General features: G+C 41.3%; 1 protein-coding gene across 2 annotated transcripts in view; it reads left to right on the top strand.

The window, feature by feature from the left end:
* The window catches only part of NOTCH2 (notch receptor 2), an 83,124-nt gene that overhangs the window by 28,885 nt on the left and 31,046 nt on the right, over positions 1-23,193 (top strand). For both annotated transcript variants that reach the window (XM_032117201.1, XM_032117202.1), the window contains exons 6-14: positions 10,536-10,769; positions 11,576-11,731; positions 12,790-12,978; positions 14,138-14,251; positions 15,405-15,518; positions 18,794-19,027; positions 19,532-19,642; positions 21,298-21,490; positions 22,976-23,121. In XM_032117201.1, coding sequence (XP_031973092.1) covers positions 10,536-10,769; positions 11,576-11,731; positions 12,790-12,978; positions 14,138-14,251; positions 15,405-15,518; positions 18,794-19,027; positions 19,532-19,642; positions 21,298-21,490; positions 22,976-23,121 — 1,491 coding nt within the window. The remainder of the gene's footprint in view (positions 1-10,535; positions 10,770-11,575; positions 11,732-12,789; positions 12,979-14,137; positions 14,252-15,404; positions 15,519-18,793; positions 19,028-19,531; positions 19,643-21,297; positions 21,491-22,975; positions 23,122-23,193) is intronic.

Raw genomic sequence — 23,193 nt, 5'->3', positions numbered from 1 at the left:
TGCTAGAAAAATCAAGAAGCTGTACTGCAGCTGATCAAGAAAAGTTTTGTGTAAAGTAATACTAAAGCAACCTTTACTGAAACAGTTACCATCTGCCTCTTGTAATTCCCTGACAGGTGGTAGGCTGGGCTACATAACTATGCATTTTTTAAAAAAAAATACTCTTATTTTCTGCTTGCTCCCACCTTTTGTGACACTGTTTGCTTTCAGTCTTATTTCCTGCTCCTCAAACAGAGCTCACTGCTCCTTTTCTGTTGAAGTGCCTGCCTTCTTGTTCTCATTTTGCTGTTTTTTCCGTAAAGATAAAATCTTGCCTTTCAAAAACAATGATGTGAAATTCCTGCTGTCACCAGTGTTTTTGTCACCTTCAAAGTTCTCGTATTTCATATGGTTATAGTGATTATCAATCTCATAAATTTGTAACTGGCAAGACAGACTCGGGTGTGTTTGTGTGAAACTGCCCCAGATCTTTCCTGTTGCGGAATGTTAACTGATTGTTGGTTTGTTTAAAGATGACTTTATCTTGTCCCAGGATACGGCCTTTGTTAGAACCAGTGTTTGTTGGGTCCTTTCAAAGCACAGTGTTGCATATGTGTAATCAAACTCCACCTTTTCAACAGTCCTGGGTGCTTTTGTGAAAGTGTGAAGTCTGTGCATGACAGGCCAGAGAATTTGGTGTAAGTGTGATTCGAGTCGAAGTTAGCCAAAAATCCTGGCTAATGTCAGGATAAAATGCCATGTGAAGGCTGTTTTATGCTGCTGTTCTGCAGCAATTAAACCAGCCTCATTGTGGTCTGAGGAGGAAAGTCTTTTCCTTCTCTCCCTGCTCCCATACACTCTTCCCTTTTCCTTGGGCTGGCTCTGGGATTCGTTGGAGTGTGCCACTTTAACTCCCTAATCTAGTAAAAAATCCTGTCCAGCTGCTTTATTTTTTTCCCCTTTCTTGCCTTTTTTCTTTTTTTTTTCTGGGATCAGGAATTAAAATTCACAGAGCAGTCTCATGGTGAGTGGATGCAGAGGAAGTGATGGCAGTCTGGGTTGAAAGTCATATGGAAGATTAGGGTGTCCTTCCACACACATAGGGAAATCATCTGAGGGTTTAAAGGATACTCAGTCATTCTAGCTACAAGTCATCTAAAGAAACAAAGCTTTAAAATGCACCTGTTGATTGTTGATCTAAGCTGTGCAGCTTTGGGTCAAGAAAGACATATGGAGAATTTGAGTGCCTAAGTGATTACCAATATAAAATGCTGTAAATGCTTAGGTTTTTCTTGTATGTCTAAGAAAGACTCCTGCTCTCTTGAAAAGTCTGCAGTGTTTCAGAGGCTCACAGTCAATCTGTCTTTGGCCCAAATCATGTTTCAGGAAGAGTGCACAGCAGAGATAAAGATTTGTGTCTCCATGGAGTTAAGTCTTTTGCACAATTTGCTCCTGAAGCGGTGCATCAGAAGCTGTGGGATCGAGTCTCTGGGTTTGGGGGACACTGTGCCCACTCTCAAGTGGGTTTTGGAAGACCTACATTGTAGTACTTCAGTTGCAGACTTGGCCTGCTTGCTCCCTTTCATTATTTCTGCCCCTGTGGCTGGGAAGGCGAGACTCCCATGGCAGTTGTATTTATTTAGGCTTTGTTTTCCCCTGAAAAGAGGAGTCCAGTGAACTGTATATTTTAAAATCTAGGCGACCTTTGTCTCCAAGGGAAGCACGGTGTGCTAACAGCTGACTCCACCAAAGAACTCCAGCACTGGGAGCTAGCTTAAGCAGCAAATGTTTGTCTTGAGCAGAAAAGCTCTTCAGGCAGCTGGGCTGTGCTTTTTAATTAAAATATCTGTTAGCTTGGTCATATGCTCTTAAATACTAGCACAAGGGTTACTTTTTTTGCAGAGCTTTAGGCAGGAATTTTCAAAGTGGGGTGTTAAGGGTTCGATTCCTATTTAATTAGAGTAATATTTGTTCCCTATCTTGGTTTTCTTTGAAAATCTCAGTCTTAAACTCTGGGCAGTCATGACTTTTCTTTACTAAGAAGGGGGATAAACATCAAAAGGCTAACATTTAACATTTTAATGTAAGGTCATATGCTCTGGTATTTTGTTTTTTAAAACTTTCTGTGCCGAATACTACTTTCCTCAGCTTCTTTGTCACCAAAGTATACAGTGACAAGTCACGTTAGTTTAGTGTTCCAAAAATTGCTGCCTTCTTAGAGTACTTAGAGGCTTAAAACGTAGAGGAACTAACTGTGACAATAGGTGACATGGATCATAAATATTGAACATAGCAGTCTCCTAAAGCATTAAATATACATCCTTGTTATTTTCTGGAGAGTGATGACGATTATGTGACAGAGAGCCCTGTCGGGGCTGTTCTCTTTTCCTCTCCTGGTTGCGTGATCCTAGGTGACGTCCCAAGACCTTTGTGTTAGCTCAGGGAGGCTGGGTCACGCTCCTGTGAGAAGTGCAGTTGTCTTCCTCAGCAGTGTAGCAGTGATGAGCTTTCTGGTGCTTTTCCAGGCTTTATTAAAAAGCATAGTGGCCTCTTTGGTACTGGCTGAGATCTGCCTGTGCCAAGCTTGACAAGTTGGCTGGTGTCACTGCAGTAGTATCTCTAAGAGACAGCTCTGAAAGAAGCCGGAGAGGGATTATGATTCGTTTTCTTCTGTCATGTTTGAATTGGCAGATAAAAAGGAGCAGGGAGCATGTGGCAGCCTCCAGAGTTGGCAGCTCCAAGTTTGAGTGTACAAATTATTTGAAGTGTTGGACACAAACAGACTTTATCCTGTATGTTGTTTGTTTCTCTTGTGGCCCTTGATCTCAGTGTTGTGCAGAGCGGATGGATTTCAGAGGCATTAGAAGTTACACCCTTAGTCCTTTATCCAGTATGGATTCTGGAACACCTACCACAACCTCCTGTTTGCTTGGTGCTGCTTTTCATTTCCCAACTGCAAGCCTTGGGTGGGAGGTAGCAGTAATAAAACACCTGAGGTGTTAACAGCTGAGCTGATCCGATGACACAATGACAGCATCCAATTCAGACCATGCTGCCGCCTCTTCCCTTACGCCTTTGGTGACTTTCCAGGTCGGGAAATACTCTTAACAGTCAAATGTGCCAAATGATCTCTTGTGGAGATGTCCTTAGGTTTTCAGCACATCTTTTATGTGTTTGGCACCAAAACAAGCTAGGCCAGACCCTTCTGGTGAGGCTAGGTTGGTGGATGTGTGCCGTGAGACCAGACTAATAGGTAACAGTTGTTGCATCTCCAGCTGACTTGTTTCTGGCAGTTCCTGTCCCTTCCCTTGTACTTAAAATGAGGTGATTTGTCTTTGGGTAATTACTGAAGATGGGTTGCTGAGATAGCTTGAGAATATGAAGCTTTCATTGTAAGTTTTGGCTCCAACTGTTAAATTTTTTTTGCCTTGCAGATCTTTTCATTTGTTTGGTATTTCCCTGATTCACTGGGTTTTCCAGAGGAGGTAAAGAGAAGGACAGAACAGAGAGTAGCTTGGTGATGTGTATTTCCTGTAGGTTACTTCTCTGTCCTGCTGCTGTCCCCAGTCATTTCACCTGCCACCACTATATTAAACCAGTCTGTCATTAGTGCATCAGTTTTAATGAATTTTTAATGAATCATGTTCTGATCATTTGTATTACTGCCTCTGAAGAGTTCAGTCAGGACTGCCCTCTACCCAGTAGTCTGTGGGGAGTGATTTAGGGCAGTATTTAATGGATCAGGCCGTGCATAAGTCTCTTAAAGCCCAGAGTTTTGTATCTGGGGGTTGTAAAATCCCTTGTAAAAGCCCATTAGTTCCACTGCATGCTTCCCATGTGGTTATGAAATTAAACTCTTTTCTCCACCATATTAGCCTAAAATAAACACAGATGTGTACTCTGCTCATTACAATTGTAGATTCATCTTCAATTGTTCAAATTCTATATTAAGCTCTTAAATTTTATGGTCTCTTTGATGGTATTTGACATCTATTTGAGATCTAATAAAAGCAAAACCAAAACCCCAGCACCTGAGGTTTGGGAATGGCTGCTACTGCTTTGCTGCTTTGGAAGAAAGATGCTGTAAGATCCTGAGGAAGGAGCACGTTTTTGAGAGCTGTGATTCTTCTTCTTTAGAAAACTCCTGCACGGGAAAAAATAGTTGGCTTCAGTCCTTTTTTCTTGGAAACTACTGTAATACTTAAGCACAGGGAAGACCTTTACTAAATACACATGCTACTCTGGCAGGTGCAAACAGTGTAGTCCATAGAATTCTGTGTGCCCTGAAATGATCGTTGGAGTTGAAAGTATCAGTCTCATTTGTTGGATTGCCTGCAGGGAGCTGTGGAGACGGCTTTGTTGAAGGGTCTAGAATTCGGATGTAATTTGGGCATCACACTTGAGATCCCTTTCAGTATTACCTGTTTATTGCTCAGGACATTTTGGTCTGTATAAAGGTGCTGCCTTTTTCAGAGAAGTTTGAAGCTCTCTGCTTTGAGCTACCTAGTGTCAATAAAGCAAATTATGTAAACAATGAAATATTTTCTTTTGTAGACTTTGCCATGTGCTGTATCTTCCCTGCAATAACTAGGTATTATACTCTTAATTAGCTGTCTTTCTCCCTTTGTGGAGAAAAGCACTTCCCTTATAAGTCTTTTAGGAAATTTATCTCTCCATTGGTCTGTCAGATTATGAATTCTACCTCTTTTTTTATTCAGAGGAGGTGGCTTCAATACTGCAAAATGTATTCCTGACTGAGGCTGTGCCATCGCCATTGCACAACAACAAGTGTTTGCATTAGTTATTGTTCCTTGCAGTCAAATGTCGGCTCAGAGATGTTTATTTTGTTGATTAAAGCTGTGGTTGAGTAGAGGTCCCCACTGAGCTCTTCTAGGGAAGCTGATGTTTCCTCAAGGAGTGCCTGACCCAAACTTTCTGCTGCAAGTCTGTTTGCCTTTGTATTTTGCTTGGCGTTTGTGCATCGAGCCTCGCCTGCTCTTGCACAGCCCAGCTGCCTCACTTGGTTGAATCTGTCTGAAATCCCTGACTTCCTCTTGGAAAATGTAATGTTATTTTGTTAAAGCTACCACTGCCTACTGTTTCATCACCTTCTCAGTCATTAATTAGATGCTCCAGTGCGTGTATGCATTGTTACTGAGTTATTTCAAGAAGTATGGATGGTTCTGAGGGTTAAAGATTAAATGGAATGCTTTTACAAATACACAATTCAAAAACATGGGAGCTAAAGTATTTTTCATGGATACCGTTTTCCTAGAAGGCCCAATGGTTCCATGCAATTTTTCCCCTTTCCATTTGCTGAGAAGACTCACACAGGAGCATGAGGAGACTGAGCTTTGAGCTGACAGATGTATATGTTGGGTTGCACTGTCAGTGCAGACATTTTTCTTGTGTTACAAGACAGAACTGGACAGAGGAATGTCCTTCCCCAGCCAGATGTGGTCTGCCAGCTGGCATCCTGAATATACACACGTGTGATTAGAGAGGAGAAGAAACTTGCACAGTCCTTTGGAGTGTGGCACTGATGACCTTCTGCCATGATTAGATTTGGTTATTTTTACAAATACTGTTCCTTATCTCTTAGCCCCTTCTTGAGTCTTGATAAGATGCTGTTCACCTTCTCGCTTGGTAGTCCTTTGAAACTTGGATTAAAAATGCAAACAGTTCTAATGAGCCATGCTTTCTTGAGCTACACTGGTTGTATTCAAAACAATCTCTGGAACATTCTGTGAATTAAGCCACTTTTGGAGCGTTTCTGTCTATATCTGGTTTATACTTCCCAGGTAGTCCTTTCAGGAGAGCTGGTGAGCTCTTCCCTTTGTGCTGGAGTGTTAGTCTGAGATAAGTGACAAACTTCTTCAGCTACTGAGTGGACGAGGGCATAAAATCTTCTTGAAACCTGATGCTTCCGCTCACAGTGAATCTTTTAAGACCCTGAGGACCAGTTTGCAATTCTCACCAAATTACCTTTCCAGTATCACTAAACTTGTAAGATATTCTGAGTTCCAGTTCAGTCTGAGCCCACTGCTGGGGCGGTTGTGATTTTGAGAGAAATGGGACACTGCAGTCTCCTCCCAGCTCAGTTTTCAAGGAACTGATTTTTTTTTTTCAAGGCACAGCAAAGTATTTGCACCCTTTGCCCTACTAAATGTTTTTAGTGATTAAACTGTATTAGATCTGCTCTCAGGAGCTTTAGCCTCTGATACTCCAGCTGTGCATCAGCAGACTTTCCTGCTGGAGAGCTGTTAAGAGGCCAAGAAAATTTTCTCCTTTATGGAAAGTCTGTTCTGCCAAAGATGAAGACCTCTGATTGAACTGTCTGAAGGTCCTGCATTCAGCTGCAGGATCAATGCAGTTGGAATTGAGATTTATGCAAGCCCCCTCTAAGGTTTGGTAGGATCAGCTTTTGGAGATGTCTGGTGCTCCTTTCCAGGGTGACTGTTTTAGTGACTTGTTTGTTCAAGCTAATGCTCCTCGCTTTGTGTAGGATTGTTCTAATTTTGTGTGCTGCTTTACCTGTATTAATCAGGCTTTATTTTCTTTCTGACATGGAGAAGGACTGGCTGTTTCTCATCAATGAGATCTGGTACAACTACTTGAGGGAGGCCTTGAACCCCATGTCTGCCAAAAGAGAAGCTCCTGCAGTTCCTTGCAGTTCCTGAGGCTCTAAAAATGGGAGCAATCAAAGCAGCAAATATGTCTGACTTATTCCATATGGCTTTTCTGAGGGGAAATATGCAGGAAGTAACTTAGTTTCATAGTGGGCAAAAAATGCTAAGGGTTGAAGGCTGTTCCCTTTTTCTACTTCTAGTTTTCAATTTTGAAATACCACATGGACTAGCTGTTTACTTTGTACAAGGTCACTTAGAACCTGACTTGGCATTTTACTGATTTCCCAGGCTCTGCAAATATCAAGGTCAGGCTGGGTTTTTATCACTTTCTTGGAGTAAATTGTTTCCTTTCTTGTTGTCTTTTACATGTATGTTTCTACATTTCCATTAAAATATTGTTCAGTTAGTGTATTCGTACTTCACTAGTTCAGCCTATGTTTGTTGCTATGTGTCTTTTAGAAATTTAATTGAAACTAGCAAGAGCACAAGAAAAGAAACACCTACACAAACTTGCAGCTGGATGATTTAACATTCAGTAGTTGTGGCATTCAGAAGTCACTTGGTTGCGGGGATGTGTATTACACTGTGCAGTTTGTACAATCCATAATGGCCTTTGCACTTGGAAGTTGAATTTCAGTTCTGTGAATGAAGGACTTGATTCTTCCTGAAACTCTTAACAAGCAGAAAATAAGCTTGCCGACTTATATGGCTACAAATAAATATATTTAATTTTGTTACAGTTAAAGCAACATCCCATAAATAAACTGTTTCAGAGAACTCTTGTCTCATTTGATTTTAAATCTCAGTAACCTGGCAGAAGTTTTCAATGAAGAACAAGGTCTTTTCATTAAAATACTCAATAGTAAAAGCAATAGTTAATTGTTCATTTATGCCTCTTAATATATTGAATTGAATTTCCTTTGTTTTTAAAACAAACACTATTAAGCTGGGGCTCTGATTCATATTCATAATTAAACACAAATACAGTTGTGATTTGGTAGCTGCAAAAGGAGCATTAGCAATCAGAGAAGCTAAGTGAGGATCAGATTCAAGCAGCTAAAATGTGCTATGCCTTTGAGATACAGTTCAATTGCTTGAAGAAGTTTAAGCTCTGCATTTTTCTTCTCTTGTGGAGACATTGATAGACCTTTTAAAAGTTTATTTTAGTTTATGGCTGCAGAAAAATGGAATAACCTAGGACATAGGGTATTGTAAGGACATCAATGATGTCACTTGGTACTGTCTTTTCTAGAAGTGGAGAATGAGTACTAGTGGAAAAAAAAAAAAAAGCTAGAAAAGTCCTAAATGTTGGTATTACTAGTGGCACTTGAAGTGTGAAGTCAGAACCAAGCCCTGATAGTTTATATGGGGGAGTAGTGTGCTTATCTTTGCTTAAAAAAACCTCACAAACAACAACAAAAAAACCCCCAAAAGCAAAAAAGATGCAAACTGAAAGCATGTACTCCCACACTCAATCACCCTTGCTGAAAGTCCATAGAATGTTATATTTCAGGAGTTCCCTTCAGCTAGTCAAAAGGCAAGTGGTTTTTTTGAGAGGCATCACACTGTGGAGTGGCGTGGCTGAAAACCTCTTCACGCGTTGGTGGCAGCGGCTCAGGCTGGCTGAGCCAAAAGGATGTAAATGCTGCGAGAGTTCCTCAGAGAGGGCGTCCTTTGATCTGGGCTGGGCCCCCTCCAAGAAAAGAAGGAAAATCACTTTTATAATAAGCAAATAATGTCTTGATTATTTTTTCTTGAAGCAAGTCGATTGTGTTGAGTTGAGAGATACGCGTGACTGCTCAGAACCAGCCCCAGCTCACTGACTCTTTTCAGGGTGGCCACTGATAAGCCAACACTGAACAAACCATTTCTAGTATGACAAATGCATGGTTTGTTTGTTCATAATGCACAGAGGTGTTTTACAGATAACAATAGCAAGGGTTTGATTTCTCCCCAACTGTTTCACTAAGCAAACCAGGAATTGAAGATTAATTCTGAAAACTCTGTTGTAATTATTATTACTGTCAAAATTTTGTTATGGTTTTTCAAGTGATAAAAGTATTGTTTTGAAGTAGTCCTACCAGAGAATGGAACATATGCACAGAGCACAGTTGTGCAACTTAATTTTTTAATAATAGTTTTATTTCTTTGCTACTAAGTGAAAAAAAAATCAGATCTCACAGCATCAAAGGCTAAGATTATCTAAGTACTTAGAAAACAAAAGGAATCATGGGTATAGTAGATGGTTAAACATGGTTAAGTTTGGACATTTTTAGATTCCTGTTCATGATAAATGTTCCAATTTGGCATATTGGAGGAGGGTGTGTCTGTGCTCTTGCATCGTTATTTCTGTGCCATTAATGAACAAGGTGACTTACCAACATCTAATAAGTATTTTTAATTTGGCAAGCCTGAATAATAATAATTTGGAGCCCAGGTGCATTGGCAGAGAAGATCTATGGCCTGCTCTTGAATTTCTTATTCTTGGAATATGAGGGGAATTCCATGTAAATGTAAGTGTGCAGCAGATAGAGTAGCTGGAGAAGAGAAATGGAGAATCTTGTGGTAGCAGCAGATTTACTGAAGAGTCTTGACCCAACTAACAGAAAGCTGCTGAAAGATAGTGGGAGAGGAGATGGTGTCAGCCGGGGAAGAGGGGAAGGTCACATCAAACAAATTTAATCTTACTCTCTGATAAAGAGCCATCTTCTGATGCTGTGTGCATCCTATCAATGTTTTAGGAAGGGTGGCAAAAGCAAGCTACCAAGAAGTGTAAAAAAAAACTTAAAAAAAAAAAAAAAGGGCAATATTTTAGTGCTTAGAGAGCTTTTAATGTAACTGAAAGGGGAGAAATAGTTTATCAAGAAGATTGTGGACTGTGACCAGCACTCTGTGGTTGCACATGTGTACCCATATGCCAGCCTGGAAAAAAATGAGCTGGTGCTCATGAAATTTTATCTGTTCAGGAAACTCAAAATGACTTGAAACTTCAGCTAAACAATTTTGGCTTAAAAATAAACTGTACAACTTTAATGGGGAAGGTGAATAACTGTTGAAGCAAATATTAATGCAAGTGGTCGGTTCTCCAGATTTTGATGTCAGAGCAAGATGGATTTCAGCAAAAAAAAAAAAAACTTCACTAAGTGTGAATTGCAGAGCTTTCCACAGATATGACTGTAAAGTTCAGTATCCTTTGAAAATTATTTCATGCTTACTGGTCCTTTGGTCCTTTTCCTTAAACCTCCCTGAGAGTGTTCATTGGTTTTCTTCTCTCTAATATCGCCAGTCATAAGAACATTTTTAGAGTATTTATTGTGTGACTGAAAAAAACAAAACCCCTCAACAACCAAGAAACCCCCATGTATTTGTGGTTGTCTGTACAATACCTGGGGCAAGGAAAATGAGTATTACAGGTAGAAGAGTTTTAAGAATTCTATTCTTCCTCACCGAGTAATCTTCATTGCATAATTATATAGGAAAGAATTAAGTTCTCCTGACCAGTGTTACCTTGCTCCTGGCCTGTTGATACTACTTTGGCCAAGATTTTCTTGTCATGCCATCTTCTCTCTTAGTCCCTCTGGCTGCCCTGCAGGCAGCCCTTCGTTCTTTTTGCTTCTCACCTCCTTGCAGATGTATCTTCATGTGCTATAGCCTGCCTGCTGGCTCTCACACTGTGTCTTTTTTAAGTCATTCTTTTTAAAGTCATTTGCAGTCCAGCTCCTGCTTTGGGGTCATTTAGGGATGCTAGTTGTCTTTGCCTAATTTGGTGACAGTGTTGTGGAAGTTCTGGCACTCAAATGTGCTGGAATTAAGGAGTGACAATCAAGCTGGACTACAGCATCCCCTTTGGTCATGCTGTCTGTACAAGAACCTCCATGAGTCTGAGTGTGTGAAGTGTTATTAAACCTGCTTGTTTCTGTGCACCAGGCCAGTTTTGCACGGAGGATGTGGATGAATGCCAGCTCCAGCCCAATGCCTGCCAGAACGGGGGCACCTGCACCAACCACAACGGAGGCTATGCCTGTGTCTGTGTCAATGGCTGGAGCGGGGACGACTGCAGCAAGAACATCGACGACTGCTTCACTGCCTCCTGTGCCAATGGCTCCACCTGCATCGACAGAGTGGCTTCTTTCTCCTGCATTTGTCCAGAGGGAAAGGCAGGTAAGGGCAGAAAACTTGCTTAAGTCTGGTACTTCACGGAAGGTGCTTCCTGGGGTTTATGCACTTGTTTAAAGTGTTTATTTTACACACTTCGCCACCAAACCAGGAAGAACAAAAGGAAAAGCACTGTTCATGAGCAAAGACCTGTTAAACCCCTGTAGCCTGGGACAAAGAAGTATTTGTATCAGGCTAGCAGACAAACTTACTACAGTTTAGGTTGCAAGAAAAGATCTTTTTCTAGCCATTGGCAGAATCTGTATTTGCTTGAGAAGCTGCACGTGAGTGTGACTTGCTCTATGGCCCATATAATAATTGTATGAGTCTAGAAGGCACATTTAGATATTTTTATGTGACTCTGTGAGGATCTGGGCATCCTCACTGGTACAGTGGAAAATTTTCTGGTTTAGGTTAGGTGAAAGTGTATCTCTTAACTACATGGAAATAAAAGTGATCTGCATATCTGAATTTAAGTGAGCTTCATGGGCACCTTTTCAGCTGTCAGAAAAATTATCCTGCTGGCTTGAGAGAAGAGTTAGTTAACTGCTCCAAGGAAGCAATTTTGATAATGGTCAGTCATTTTACTGCTTCAGAAGTGCTGGAGACACCTCTAAAATAACAGAATTTGTATTTAAATATAATGTTCTTTAAGTGTGTGATGAATTCCCTATGGCTTAAGCCTGTAAGATATTGCTCAAGTTTCTAGGTGTGGGAGTCTCTATTTGAAATATCAGGACATGGAATTTTTGTAAAATACCGTCTGACTGCTTCATTTCTCTTTTTTAATAAACTCTTGGATGCTTCTCTAGGTCTTCTGTGCCACCTGGATGATGCCTGTGTTAGCAATCCATGCCAGAAAGGTGCTCTGTGTGACACCAACCCTGTGAATGGAAACTACATCTGCACCTGTCCTCAAGGCCATAAGGGAGCAGACTGCACTGAGGATGTGGATGAATGTGCAATGGGTGAGTTTCTGTTTGCTCTCTGTGAGTGCTAAAATACACATTTTGTCATAGCTTCTCCACACAAGTGTGACTCCTTTCCTGCTCTCCCCCTTCCATTTCAGTGTCTTTGGTTGTGTTTTAAACCCTGTGTGAGACCTGGGGCAAAGGGCTGAGCCAGAATAGTTGTCCATGTTTGAACTGGAGTATGAAAAGCAGCAAGATGCTTAACTATTCTTCCTTGTGCAAGAGGGCTTTAGCATTGTGTGGGGAGTGCATGCAAACAGATGGGATAATTAAGCTGTCCCTTAGAACTGCAGGGTGCAGTGAAAGTACCGCAGTTCATGTGGGAGCTGTAGCAGCTACGGCCTCAGTAGAAATATATCAAGGCTGTTTGACAGCCAGAATATGGCTGGATCTTTTGAGTGCCTTCCAAGACTGGTGACCACGTGGGCTTTTGAAGCTGTAGTTCTCTGATAGCATGCTGTTGTGTTGTTTTGGGGATTAACTGGACTCTTACAGACTTACTTACAGTTTTGTGAGTGCTCGTTCATGCTTCTAGAGTGTGATGCGTGAAGGTAATGCCTAACCAGCACTCATGGAAAGAGTTGGAAAGAAGCGCTTCTTTGAATTTTATTCTGTCTGCCTTGGACAAGAGTGCTGTTCCTTTTTGAAAACACACAAAGGACAAGTTTGGCTGTTTTGTGGCTGTGGCAGCATCTTGTCAGCCTCAGGAGTGAAGTAAATGTAAAATATGATCTGGAAATAAGGTCTTGAAAGCATCATTAGTTCTCTAATCCCTGCTAGCTGATACTTTTCTCTTAAGAACTGTCATTAGTAATGTGAAGCAGAGTTACTCCTTTGGTTCCTGGTAGTGACAGCATTCCTTCTTTTTGCCCCTGACAGGCAAGTAACTGCCACTGTTTTCTTCAGCAGCCTTTCCGCAGAAGGATGAACAGTCTTTCCCCAGTATTACTTGTCAGAAAGGAATGCCCACTGGAAAAGACCATGACTAATAAAGAGTGCTGTGGCTTTCCTGCTCTGAGGAGAGGTTTTGACACATGTATATTCTTTTCTTGCAGCAAACAGCAATCCGTGTGAACACGCCGGGAAATGCGTCAACACAGAGGGCTCTTTCCACTGCGAGTGTTTGAAGGGCTACACAGGACCTCGCTGTGAGATGGACATCAATGAGTGCCACTCAAATCCGTGCCAAAATGATGCCACCTGCCTGGATAAAATTGGAGGGTTCACGTGTCTCTGTATGCCAGGTGAGGGGAGTTTCTGACACAGATGGGACTTCCAGCAAAGGAAGAACCCAGAAGGCAGAGCTTAGGGAGGGCTGCCAGCTCTGCTGAGGTGGAACACAAAGCTGCAAAGGGATGAGGCTAAATAGTGGGAGAGAGCCTGCTGTTGTGGCACCAGCCAGGAGGACCTGGCATTTGTGTGTGGGAGGGAGAAAGCAATTAGAGGACTGAGACAGAAACCAGTCTCTGCATCAGCGAAGGAAGTTAGCCTTCTGAGCTGAGTATGTGTGAACATATTTGTTACTATACCTGGTAAAGGGCATGTGTGAGACTGACTGTGTTTTGAAGTATGCATGTGACAATTTGGGATAATGCTGTTTGGGGTTTTTCTTTGTTTGAAATATCTCAAATAATGTAAGTTCTCATTGACCTGAGGAAATAACTGTAAAGGAAGCTACTTGATTGAAATTGTGCTTGTAACATTTGTATGGCCAATGTAACCAATGACCAGTATTAGTCTTCTATTTTGCACTCTTGATAGAAAGTGGTGAAAAAAGAAAAGGATGCAAGTTGCCAGTTGCACAGACTTATAAAGTACTAAAAATATAAATATAAATAAAGAATTGTGATGTCTGCAGGTGATCAGCTGATACCTTGACAACTACAATGAGTTTTTATTAATATAGTATTTATTAGCATATAATCTGTTTTGAAAGGTGGAATTCTAGTTCCAAGTATTTCACCCTTCTTAATATTTTTCTTGTACTCTGCCATTAGCTAAAAGCCCTTGAGCTAAAACTATCTGTTGTGTTTGTTTATATACCTTTTACGTTACATTGGTATAAAGTAATATATTGTTGATATATATTGATAGTATTGATACCTTTCAAAGTAATTGTCATAACCCCTTCTCAAGTGGAAGAAAACATTAGGTGTGAATTCAGCATAGACTTCTGCTGATGATGATTAGGTGAGCATCTTCAGCGACAGTGAAACCTACTCATTCAACATCCATTTTTAACCTCTGGTGTTATTCTTACCTCATAGTTTCTGTCCAGACTGCAAACTTGCAATGGAACTCTACTTAGACTTTCAGCACTGGTGTAAGAGGCAGTTAGACTCTCAAGGGCACTTTCAAAGGCCTTTGGTCACCTCTTCTTATTTATTTTTACTTTTTTAACAGGTTTTAAAGGTGTTCACTGTGAAGAAGATATTGATGAATGTCTGAGTAATCCCTGTGTGAACAATGGAGTGTGTCTTGATAAAGTCAACCGCTTCCTCTGTGTCTGTCCTCCTGGTGAGTTCTTATTTCTGGAAGCTTTTCCTGCTTCACCCTACCAAGAACTGCACAGATGTTGTGGGTGATATGTTTCTTGTGAGTTTCTGTTGTGAGTTTCTGTTGTTCTTAGAGCAGCACCTGTTTGAGTAAGTTGCAATTGCTATTAAATAAGAATAGTCCTGTATTGGTTCCAATAATATTGTGCCTGTAACTGGGTAAGCGTTGAGAAACACACAGTTGGACACCTCATCCAAAAGGGAAGTTGGCAACACAAGCTTCTGTTATTGTGGAAATTTTAGTGAGATTCTCAACACATTTTAAAGATCAGACCCTCTGCATGCTTCTTGTCTTTTTCTGAGGTTTTTAGGCAGAAGGTGATTTTGCATCAGTATGGTTTATGCTGCTTGCATGAGGAGGGAGGTGGATTGGGCTTCACTAGAAAAGGAAGAGTGCTGAGCTGAGGGATCAATGTTAGCTGTAGGGTGAACATCACTTGTCTTCTTCATGGCTTACAAAAAATTTCGAGTTCAGAATATACATGACAAAAGCCTGCTCACATCCCTTCTTATTGACTAATGATGTTCAGGCTCTTGCTTTGGTTCCTTCCTTCAGGAAGAATTCCTGATTTTTTTTTTCTTGGAGTGCCCAAGGTTCTGCATCATCTGACATCACCTGTCAATAGTTTGTTAGCTATTTCAAGAAGTGTTTTGAAAGTTACAGTGCTATATTGTACCACATTCCATACTGCTGTAGTAATTCTAGTCTGAAGGCTTTAGTGATGTATGCACTGTTGTTTTATTTTTAGCTACTTGCTTCGATTGCCTGAAAGTTTTTTATTGGTGGGCTCTCAGTTTTACAGGCAAGCATACTGTCCAGTGGTGGACACCACTTGTGCTCTATCTGCTTTATTTCTGTTTGACTTGGCCATCTCAGTTTTCAAGCTGAGGCTCCTTTGACCTGGAAGACAGACTCTTTGGATGGTGGGTTGGATGAGGAACCAATCCACCCAGGGCATGGTGTGTGTGCTTAATGATGCCGTTGAATGTAGATTTGCTGATCTTATATTTGGGTGGGTTTGAGGATTTGCTAATAGATAATTCCTGACAGTGCAGCTGTCTATATGAACTCCTTTGAGTGATCCTGGATTTCCTTCTGTTTCTCTGCCTTGCAGGATTCAGTGGTGCTGTGTGTCAGATTGACATAGATGACTGTTCCAGCACGCCGTGTCTCAATGGAGCCAAATGTATTGACCACCCCAACGGCTACGAGTGCCAGTGTGCCACAGGTCAGTCTTGTGTTCAGAGCCCCTGGATGGACATAACATGTAACCTAAATACGTGAAAGGCTGGTCACAAAGATGTCAGTGTTCTTTCTTTCTTTCTCTGAAATGCTGGCTGTTTGTTGTGAAGCTTTGTCTACTCCTTTGTGCAAGGAAGAGTATTTAAGTAGAGAAAGCCTTTCACTGGTGGCAGTTAAGTTTGCAATTAGTGGGAGTTCTGGTCTCCCTCTTTCAGCACCATCTTTTGCTTCCCAGAAGATGACAGCTTCTTCTGTATTAACTATGGATTCCACATATGGAAAAACATCAGTGCGAAGGCTATTATCTGTGGCTTACCTTCCTTTCGCCCAAGTCAGATAATATCATGTACAGTTCAAAACCAAGAGATGGACAGAGCAGTGCTACTGTGCATTCTGATTTCTGTTGCATCAGGCTATTTAATGTCAAAAGGCTAAGACTGAAATGCAGTAACAGTTGTGGAAGAAATACCACATAGTAGCTGCCTGCCAAGGAATAGTTGAAATGATTTGTCAGGTATCACACAAAAATTTTGATAGAGCTGTGGCTGGAACTCAGGTGGTTTTTTTAAATGCCTGGTAAATTACGTATTTAGAAGCATCAGGTTTAATTATAGGATTTTGTTATCTTTTGACCTCCAGGGATGATGTAGATATGTTTTTATCTTTGTTTTTACATCTGGTCAAATAAGAGGGTTCAGAGCTGTTATATTCTAATTCTCAGTAAGGAACTACTCTTGGTTGCTTTCAGTCAAGGGTGCCTGATACACTGCTCATGATAGAGATTCAGGTATGAAATGCATTGGCTTTAGCTCTTCCATTAGGGAAGAAGCTGAACGATTCCTGGAGTTATCTTAGTCCTAGCAATGTGCAGTGAGGTTGGTTAGATTTATGTGCAACTTTTCTCATTTTGAATCATTCTAATAAAAAAATTAAGATAAATTTGACTTCACTGCACAGAATGTAGGAGAGATTAGCCTAAAAATAGTCTGCCTTTTCACACACATGGTCTCTACCATTCCCAAAGTTCCTGAAGAGGCACTGAATTTGTTGGAAGAAGGAGAATGCAGTAGTTCTGACCAGGAGAGGAATAATTACTGTGGTCAGAATTTTCCTTTTGATTACTTCATGTGACAAACTAAGCAGACACTTGCAAAAAGAAGAAAAAGCTCAAATCTTATCCAAACTTGGAAACTGTCTTAGTCTTTCTCAAGCTGATGTGTGTTCTGGTTGCTTTCATTCACTGAGAGTGCAGAGCTTATCAGGCCTAGGAGGATTTGGGTCGTGGGGAGGAGGACAGTGTAGAGAGATGTGCCTTGAAAAGCAGATTCTGAATTTGGCACTAAAACTGCATAAATCACCTCAGTACAGAAATTCTAGATTTCCCACCTGAGGAGGGAAAACAACTGCTTCCATGAAGGCAAATGATGTATGGAGCATTTTTAGGCTGAAAGCAACCAAATGCATGTTACTGAAGCAGCAGTTCTTAGTAAAATCCTTGGTTAAATCTTTGACTGAAAATGGAAGAGGGACTCTGTGTTAGGGCTGTTTTCCATCCTGTCTGAAGGATTCTCATGTTCTATATTCAGATGTTTTTTTCCTAGTCTAACTCTTGTCTGCAAAGAGAGAAATCATGTTTTGGTGAGGTATGTTCAGTTATAAGAGATCCAGGAAATACACCTGATCTAGAAGTGGCTCAGTTGAGCCACAATAGCAGGCAAGGTAATGACTTTTGAATGAACGTGTGCTAAGTATTATATTTAATATTGACAGCCTTCTATAACTCTGAAATGTGGAATTCTTCATGGGGGCAGGTCAGTTACTGGACAATAATGTTTGAGTATGTTCTTGCTCTATTAATCTCATAATACGAGTGATATGTTTGTTCCCTGAATGGTAATCGCCGGCTGCTGACGTGATTGAAAACTGCAAAATGTTTGGCCAAATGCTGTACAGATAGCTCTATTTACTGCTTGCTTTTTGTCTTTTCTTTCCCTTCTGGCATTATTCCACTTCTCCTTCCCAGTGGTAGATCATGGCTTTTCTTTTCTTGAGTTGTTTCAGGTCCTTCCTGTTTTATTTGTCTCTGCTCTCTTTTTTTCCCCCCTCTGCCGCTGTTTGTCCCCTTATCGGTTTTTTTTTCCTCCTTCCCTAACATCTTTTTATATCCATCTCTCTAACTAGCTTCCCTTCCCTCTCCCCACCCACTTCCACACCCATTCATCCAAGCATACGTTCGCAGAACTTGGAAATGTTAGCCGTCACCTGGTATGTTTGACCACAGAAATAACCACAAACCTGTATGAAAAATGGGGAGCCTCTTATCCACTTATAATACTCAGGTGAGAACCACTCTTCAGCTGTTGAAATTCCCTGCAGCTTGGTTTGTATCAGTCTCCAGCTGGTGTCTTGAAATTTGAAGTTCTACCTTCCTGATCTTCAGCTGCTGGAAGGCAGCATGAGCTGTTGCTCCAAAACTGCAGCTCTGAAAACCATTTATTTGAAATTGTCCCTGTCTCATATATCTCTGCTCCGTCATGGAAAACAGGGCTTTTGAGGGAGTTGTTTGCTGCTCTTAGCTTCCTGAACCCTTTAGCCCTTTTTGTGCATAGGTTCTGTCTGTCTCTGTTGCTCAGGATGTTTCCCAGCTGAAGCAGAATGAAACAGGCCAAATTGTTGCTTGTTTCATTCCTCCTAACCAAGAGGTTGCATGCAGCCTTCAATAAATTTGCAGTTGGTGCTTGATTCCAGTTACTCAAAAGTTTCCCAACGAAAGAGGCAAGAAACTTTCTAATAAGCAGAGCTGCAGAAGCTTTGACCATGAGCCAAGGGAGCTCCCTTGGGAAGGTTTCAGCAGCATCTTCACAGTAATTTCTCATTCTAACAAGGTCAGCCCCACTCTGTCCCCCTGTTACTGTGTAGAGGAAATAATGGCAGGAGTGTGCCTTCAGATAGTTTATACTGATGCAAGTAAATATTTCTGTTGGAGATTTACATGTTTCCTCTCATGGCTACTGTTCCAAATAAACTGAAGGTGACCACTTCCAATGCCAGGGTTCTCCATGCATGATGTTATTCCGTAATGCTGTGAACAGTGGAGAGTGTTGTGTTCCAGAGCTGGAAATGCAGTTGAGGTGCCCAGCTACTCTTTGTGCTCTCTGCCACTTCGCTGATTCTTGATACAATTCTTTCCATACCTGCATTATATTCACTGCAGCATCCTACCAGTTAACTTCTTACTTATTCCTGCTCATTTGTCCTCAGGTTTTACTGGCCTTCTCTGTGAGGAGAATATCAACAACTGTGATCCTGATCCTTGCCACCATGGGGAATGCCAGGATGGGATTGATTCCTACACGTGTATCTGTAATCCTGGCTACATGGGTGCCATATGCAGTGAGCAGATAGACGAGTGCCACAGTAATCCTTGCCTCCATCAAGGGCGCTGCATCGACTTGGTCAATGGCTACCAGTGCAACTGTTTGCTGGGCACCTCAGGTACATAAAACCCAAGTGGAAGGCTTGGAGTCAAACAGAATTCAAGCATGTAGTAATTTCTTGTGTGCTTTGGTGTGTGCTAAATTTGAGACAGGTTATGATACGAGAGTATCATTTTCACATTACTTTTCCTTGCTGAACTTTGGTGTGCTTGCCTGGATTGCCTAAGCCTCACTGGTACTGCAACTGATCTTGGGAGAATTTGCTTCCTCTTTACTCCAAAAAAACCAGGCACGCAGAAAAATTAGGCATAGCGTTCAAAAAGGTTTATTCCTTTGTTTAAATATTTAGTACAAGTTAAGGATCATATTCAGTGTCACCCAGTGACTCAGGTGACATTCCTTGGTGTTGCAGTGCTTCTGCATCATCACCTGTTTAAGTTGCCCCCAATGTAACTTTGAAGCAGGTGGGATTCTTAATTTGGCTATTTTGGGGAAATAGCTTTGTTGCCTTCTTTGTAAGATATGCCCTCCTTATTCCTCTAACTCCTTTTTTTTAATCCAGGAGTAAACTGTGAAAATAACTTTGATGACTGTGCCAGTAACCCGTGCATTCACGGGGACTGTATTGATGGCATTAATCGCTACAACTGTGCCTGCAAACCTGGATTTACAGGTAAAGTCAGCTATCCAAGAGCTCTGAATTGTTTTGAAGATAGTTATCCGAGTAGCCAGGGAAGCTGTTCTTTGCATACTGACTGCAAGGGATTCAGTTGGTATCTCGGTAAATCCTTCTAATCTTTGGATCTTAGCGTCTTACATTACAGCCAGTTCTACTAAGCAGAAAAATGGCCTAATCTGTGCTGTGAAATGCCATTCTTGTTAGATAATTAAGTCCAATTCATGGTTCTTGGTTTTATAACGCATAAACCCACATGACTTTGGTTTATTATTTACAGCCTCTTTCCAGGGACAGAGAGACTGTGGACAATATGGAGAGGTGTTTGATTAGACACTACCTTGGGCTTTGACCATGAACTGTATTTCTATTTCTGTGAAATCAAAGCATTAACTTGGTGTTCTCGTGAGTTGCTTCCCACTCTGAAGTCTCCAGATGAACAACCTGATTTTTTCAGTACTTTTCTTTCATAGCATGGTCTGTTCTGTTTTTCTTTTTAAACTATAAAATTTCTCTGGTACAGTAAAAGTGGGGCTGAAAAAAGAAGTGGTTAGACACTTCTGGATCCATGTTTAGAACTTTAAGTCAACATCAGGACTCTTTCTGACGACTAATGTACATCTCACCACTGCTTATAGAGGACTTTGTGTTTTGAGCCATGGAAGGTAATATAAAATAATTGTTGTAAGGCAGCTGGTACTGTTCATAACAGTTTTCTCATCACGTTTGTCACTGTTTATTAATGAATGATTCTGATTAGAATAGATCTGAAATGCATTAGAAAGAGCATTAAAAGGTTTCATGTGTCTTGTGCTTTTCTCTTGGGGTCTTTCTAAACTTCTGATGCTCCTTCCTTCCTGCGGCTCTGGCATGGTGGTACTCTTAGTCCCCAGAACAAGATGAGGGCTGATCCTGATCACTCATGCCTTCTACTCTTCTTCGTTGCTGGCATACCATATTTGTTATCCTGCTGAATTTCTTACTGTTGTGCTGTTAAAATAATTCAGTAATATGATGAATTGGCATATTCCAGTCTTTAAGGAGCTGGCTTGCCTGGGGTCTTGTTACTCTGTCATTTCCTTATGTCAAAAATGCTTTCAACTTACTGCATCATTCACTCTGTTTAGCTTTCCAGCCTCACAAGACCTTTTGGTCACTACTTCAAGGATCTTGCAGTCGTAATCAGAGGCAGGCAAAACAGGAAACGGTGTTTTTTAGAGCCCCTTTTGCGCAATAAACCACAAGAACTGTATTTACTGCAGACATTTGGGCAGTATTGGTTGTTCAAAGGGTAGGTACTTCTAAACAGAGGAGCAGGGCTGTGACAAGTGGAGCTCAAGAGGTTTGTTGCAAGCATGATACAGCTGAGTGATTTTTGTTTTCCTAATCAATATTAACCAGTGATTTTTAGTGGAGATTCTTGAATGGTTTATAAATACTGGTTGAGTGCAAGTGCTGTTTTCCAGGCACAGGAAAGTGCTGCATCTCTCAGAAATGCTTCTCTTGGCTTGAGTTAAAGCACGGAGGCATGTGAGCTCCATGCTGCTGCATTGGCTTCCCTGGGCTGTGTCTCAGTGTGTGTTCTTGCAGATATGCAAAGCAAACACTCTTTTAAGAAATGCTGCCTAGTAAGTGCTGTTTTTTCCCTCTAGGCCCCCGCTGTAATGCGGACATTGACGAGTGCACATCCAGCCCTTGCCACAACGGTGGGACGTGCATCAACGAGGTGAACGGCTTTCGGTGTGTGTGTCCTGAGGGCTTCCACCATCCCCACTGCCAGTCCCAGGCAGATGGCTGCCTCAGTAACCCCTGTGTGCATGGCAACTGCACACATATTGCTACTGGGTAACTACTCATTAAACCTACCTGCTGCCTTCTGTATTACTGTTTCTTGCTTTGTCCAGACTTCCTATTTTTCTGTAATTTCTCAGATTAGGATCCCAATTTATCTGATGCCCATGACATAATCACAGTAAGGTGTAGACCTTCATTCACCAGCTGCAGCCTGGTGTTTCAGCATAGATTTTTCTGTCCCGCCTTGTGTTGTTTGCTGGTTTTGCATAGGCATGTAATGCAGGGTGTACTGCCACCATCTAGAGGGAGGGTTTGGTGATTTTAGTGGGTTAAGTGAGTGCAATTAAAATAAAGAAATGGTTCCAAATTAAATCTTTGGGGAGCAGCAGGAATCTATGCCATCAAACCCTTAAAGCATCGAGCGTGGGGACTATCTTTATTAGCTAGTGCTGTTCTTCCTAACCAAACACTGTATCAAGGAACAGGCTGACAACTTTTGCACTAGGGATGGATATTTGACTAAGGACACTTTGTCCAAGGCTGAGATTTTGTTAGCTTTACTCATATTGTTACATGTCTGAGAAAAGAAAGGAAAATTCTCTCTGGCTATTTTGATGGCAGTAGTTGCTTCTGAATCTTCCCATCCAGGAAGACAAAATGCTGATTTTGGGAGCCCTAAATCAGACTTCTTTTTGGTAATGGTAAGGCTGGGGCTGTTTTGTTTGTGAAAATTCTCAACTATACATGGAATAGCCTCCTAAATATGTGCCACATCCTGGGAAGTGTTGTCAGCACTTGGGCAAGGAAGTGATTTACTGCTGTGGGTAGCTCTGCAGGGCAGGATGCAGCACTTTCCCGGGAGCTGGCAGGAAGGCTGCTTTTATTGCTAATTCAGCCTCCTTGTAAGCTTGGGAAACAGATTTTTGTCCATCTCATCTGTCATCTGTCACCTGCATTTACATTTATACCCACGTACACCTCACAGTGTGCCAGGTAAAAGAGGCCATGTTTGTAGGGCAGGGAGAAAGGCCAGTGTGTGTTGTGTGGCCTGAGTCCAGGGTGATTCACCAAGTCCTTGGCTCTACGTCATATGGGTGGAGTGTGCTCTACTTCAGATTTTGAAATGTGATGGAGAAGATTGCTCCTGCTCCCAGCCAGCTGTTTTCATTTGAAACCACTATTTGGTATTAAATCAGTCTAGTTATCTTTGGAACCTATTGTTCCCCTCCACTTTTTTTTTTTAATTTTTTTTTTTTCTGTCTTTGTTTGAATATGTTGAGATGGTCTTATCAAAGCAGAAACATATTGCTGGTTGACTGAACACTGTGAAAACTGTAACGAGGGAAGTGTGGTTTTAAGGGAGGGTTTATTTTCAGTATTTTCAAAACTATACAGCTGGGGTAAGCAATCTAAAATAACTTAGGGCTCTTCTAAAGAGAGTTCTTCTGGTTTTCTCTCCAAAACTAATCTGCAGGAGAAACTGGTAGAGGAGTAACTTCAGAATGCTCTAAAATTAGTGCTGTTTTGCCTTTCAAGGTACAAGTGTGTCTGTGATCCCGGCTGGATAGGAGATTACTGTTCAACAGAAGGGAATGAATGTAAATCAAACCCATGCCAGAATGGAGGAACTTGTGAAGATCTGTTGAATGGATACAGATGTACCTGTAGGAAAGGATTCAAAGGTGAAAATTCAGAGAAAAGTTTGTTATCTTTTTCCTTTTTATTTCATTGCACTTTTAATGTCATTTCTTTTC

The sequence above is a fragment of the Corvus moneduloides genome, chromosome 9, assembly GCF_009650955.1.
Source record: "Corvus moneduloides isolate bCorMon1 chromosome 9, bCorMon1.pri, whole genome shotgun sequence".
In the NCBI taxonomy this organism is placed as follows: domain Eukaryota; kingdom Metazoa; phylum Chordata; class Aves; order Passeriformes; family Corvidae; genus Corvus; species Corvus moneduloides.
This window is presented reverse-complemented; position numbering and strand designations above follow the sequence as displayed.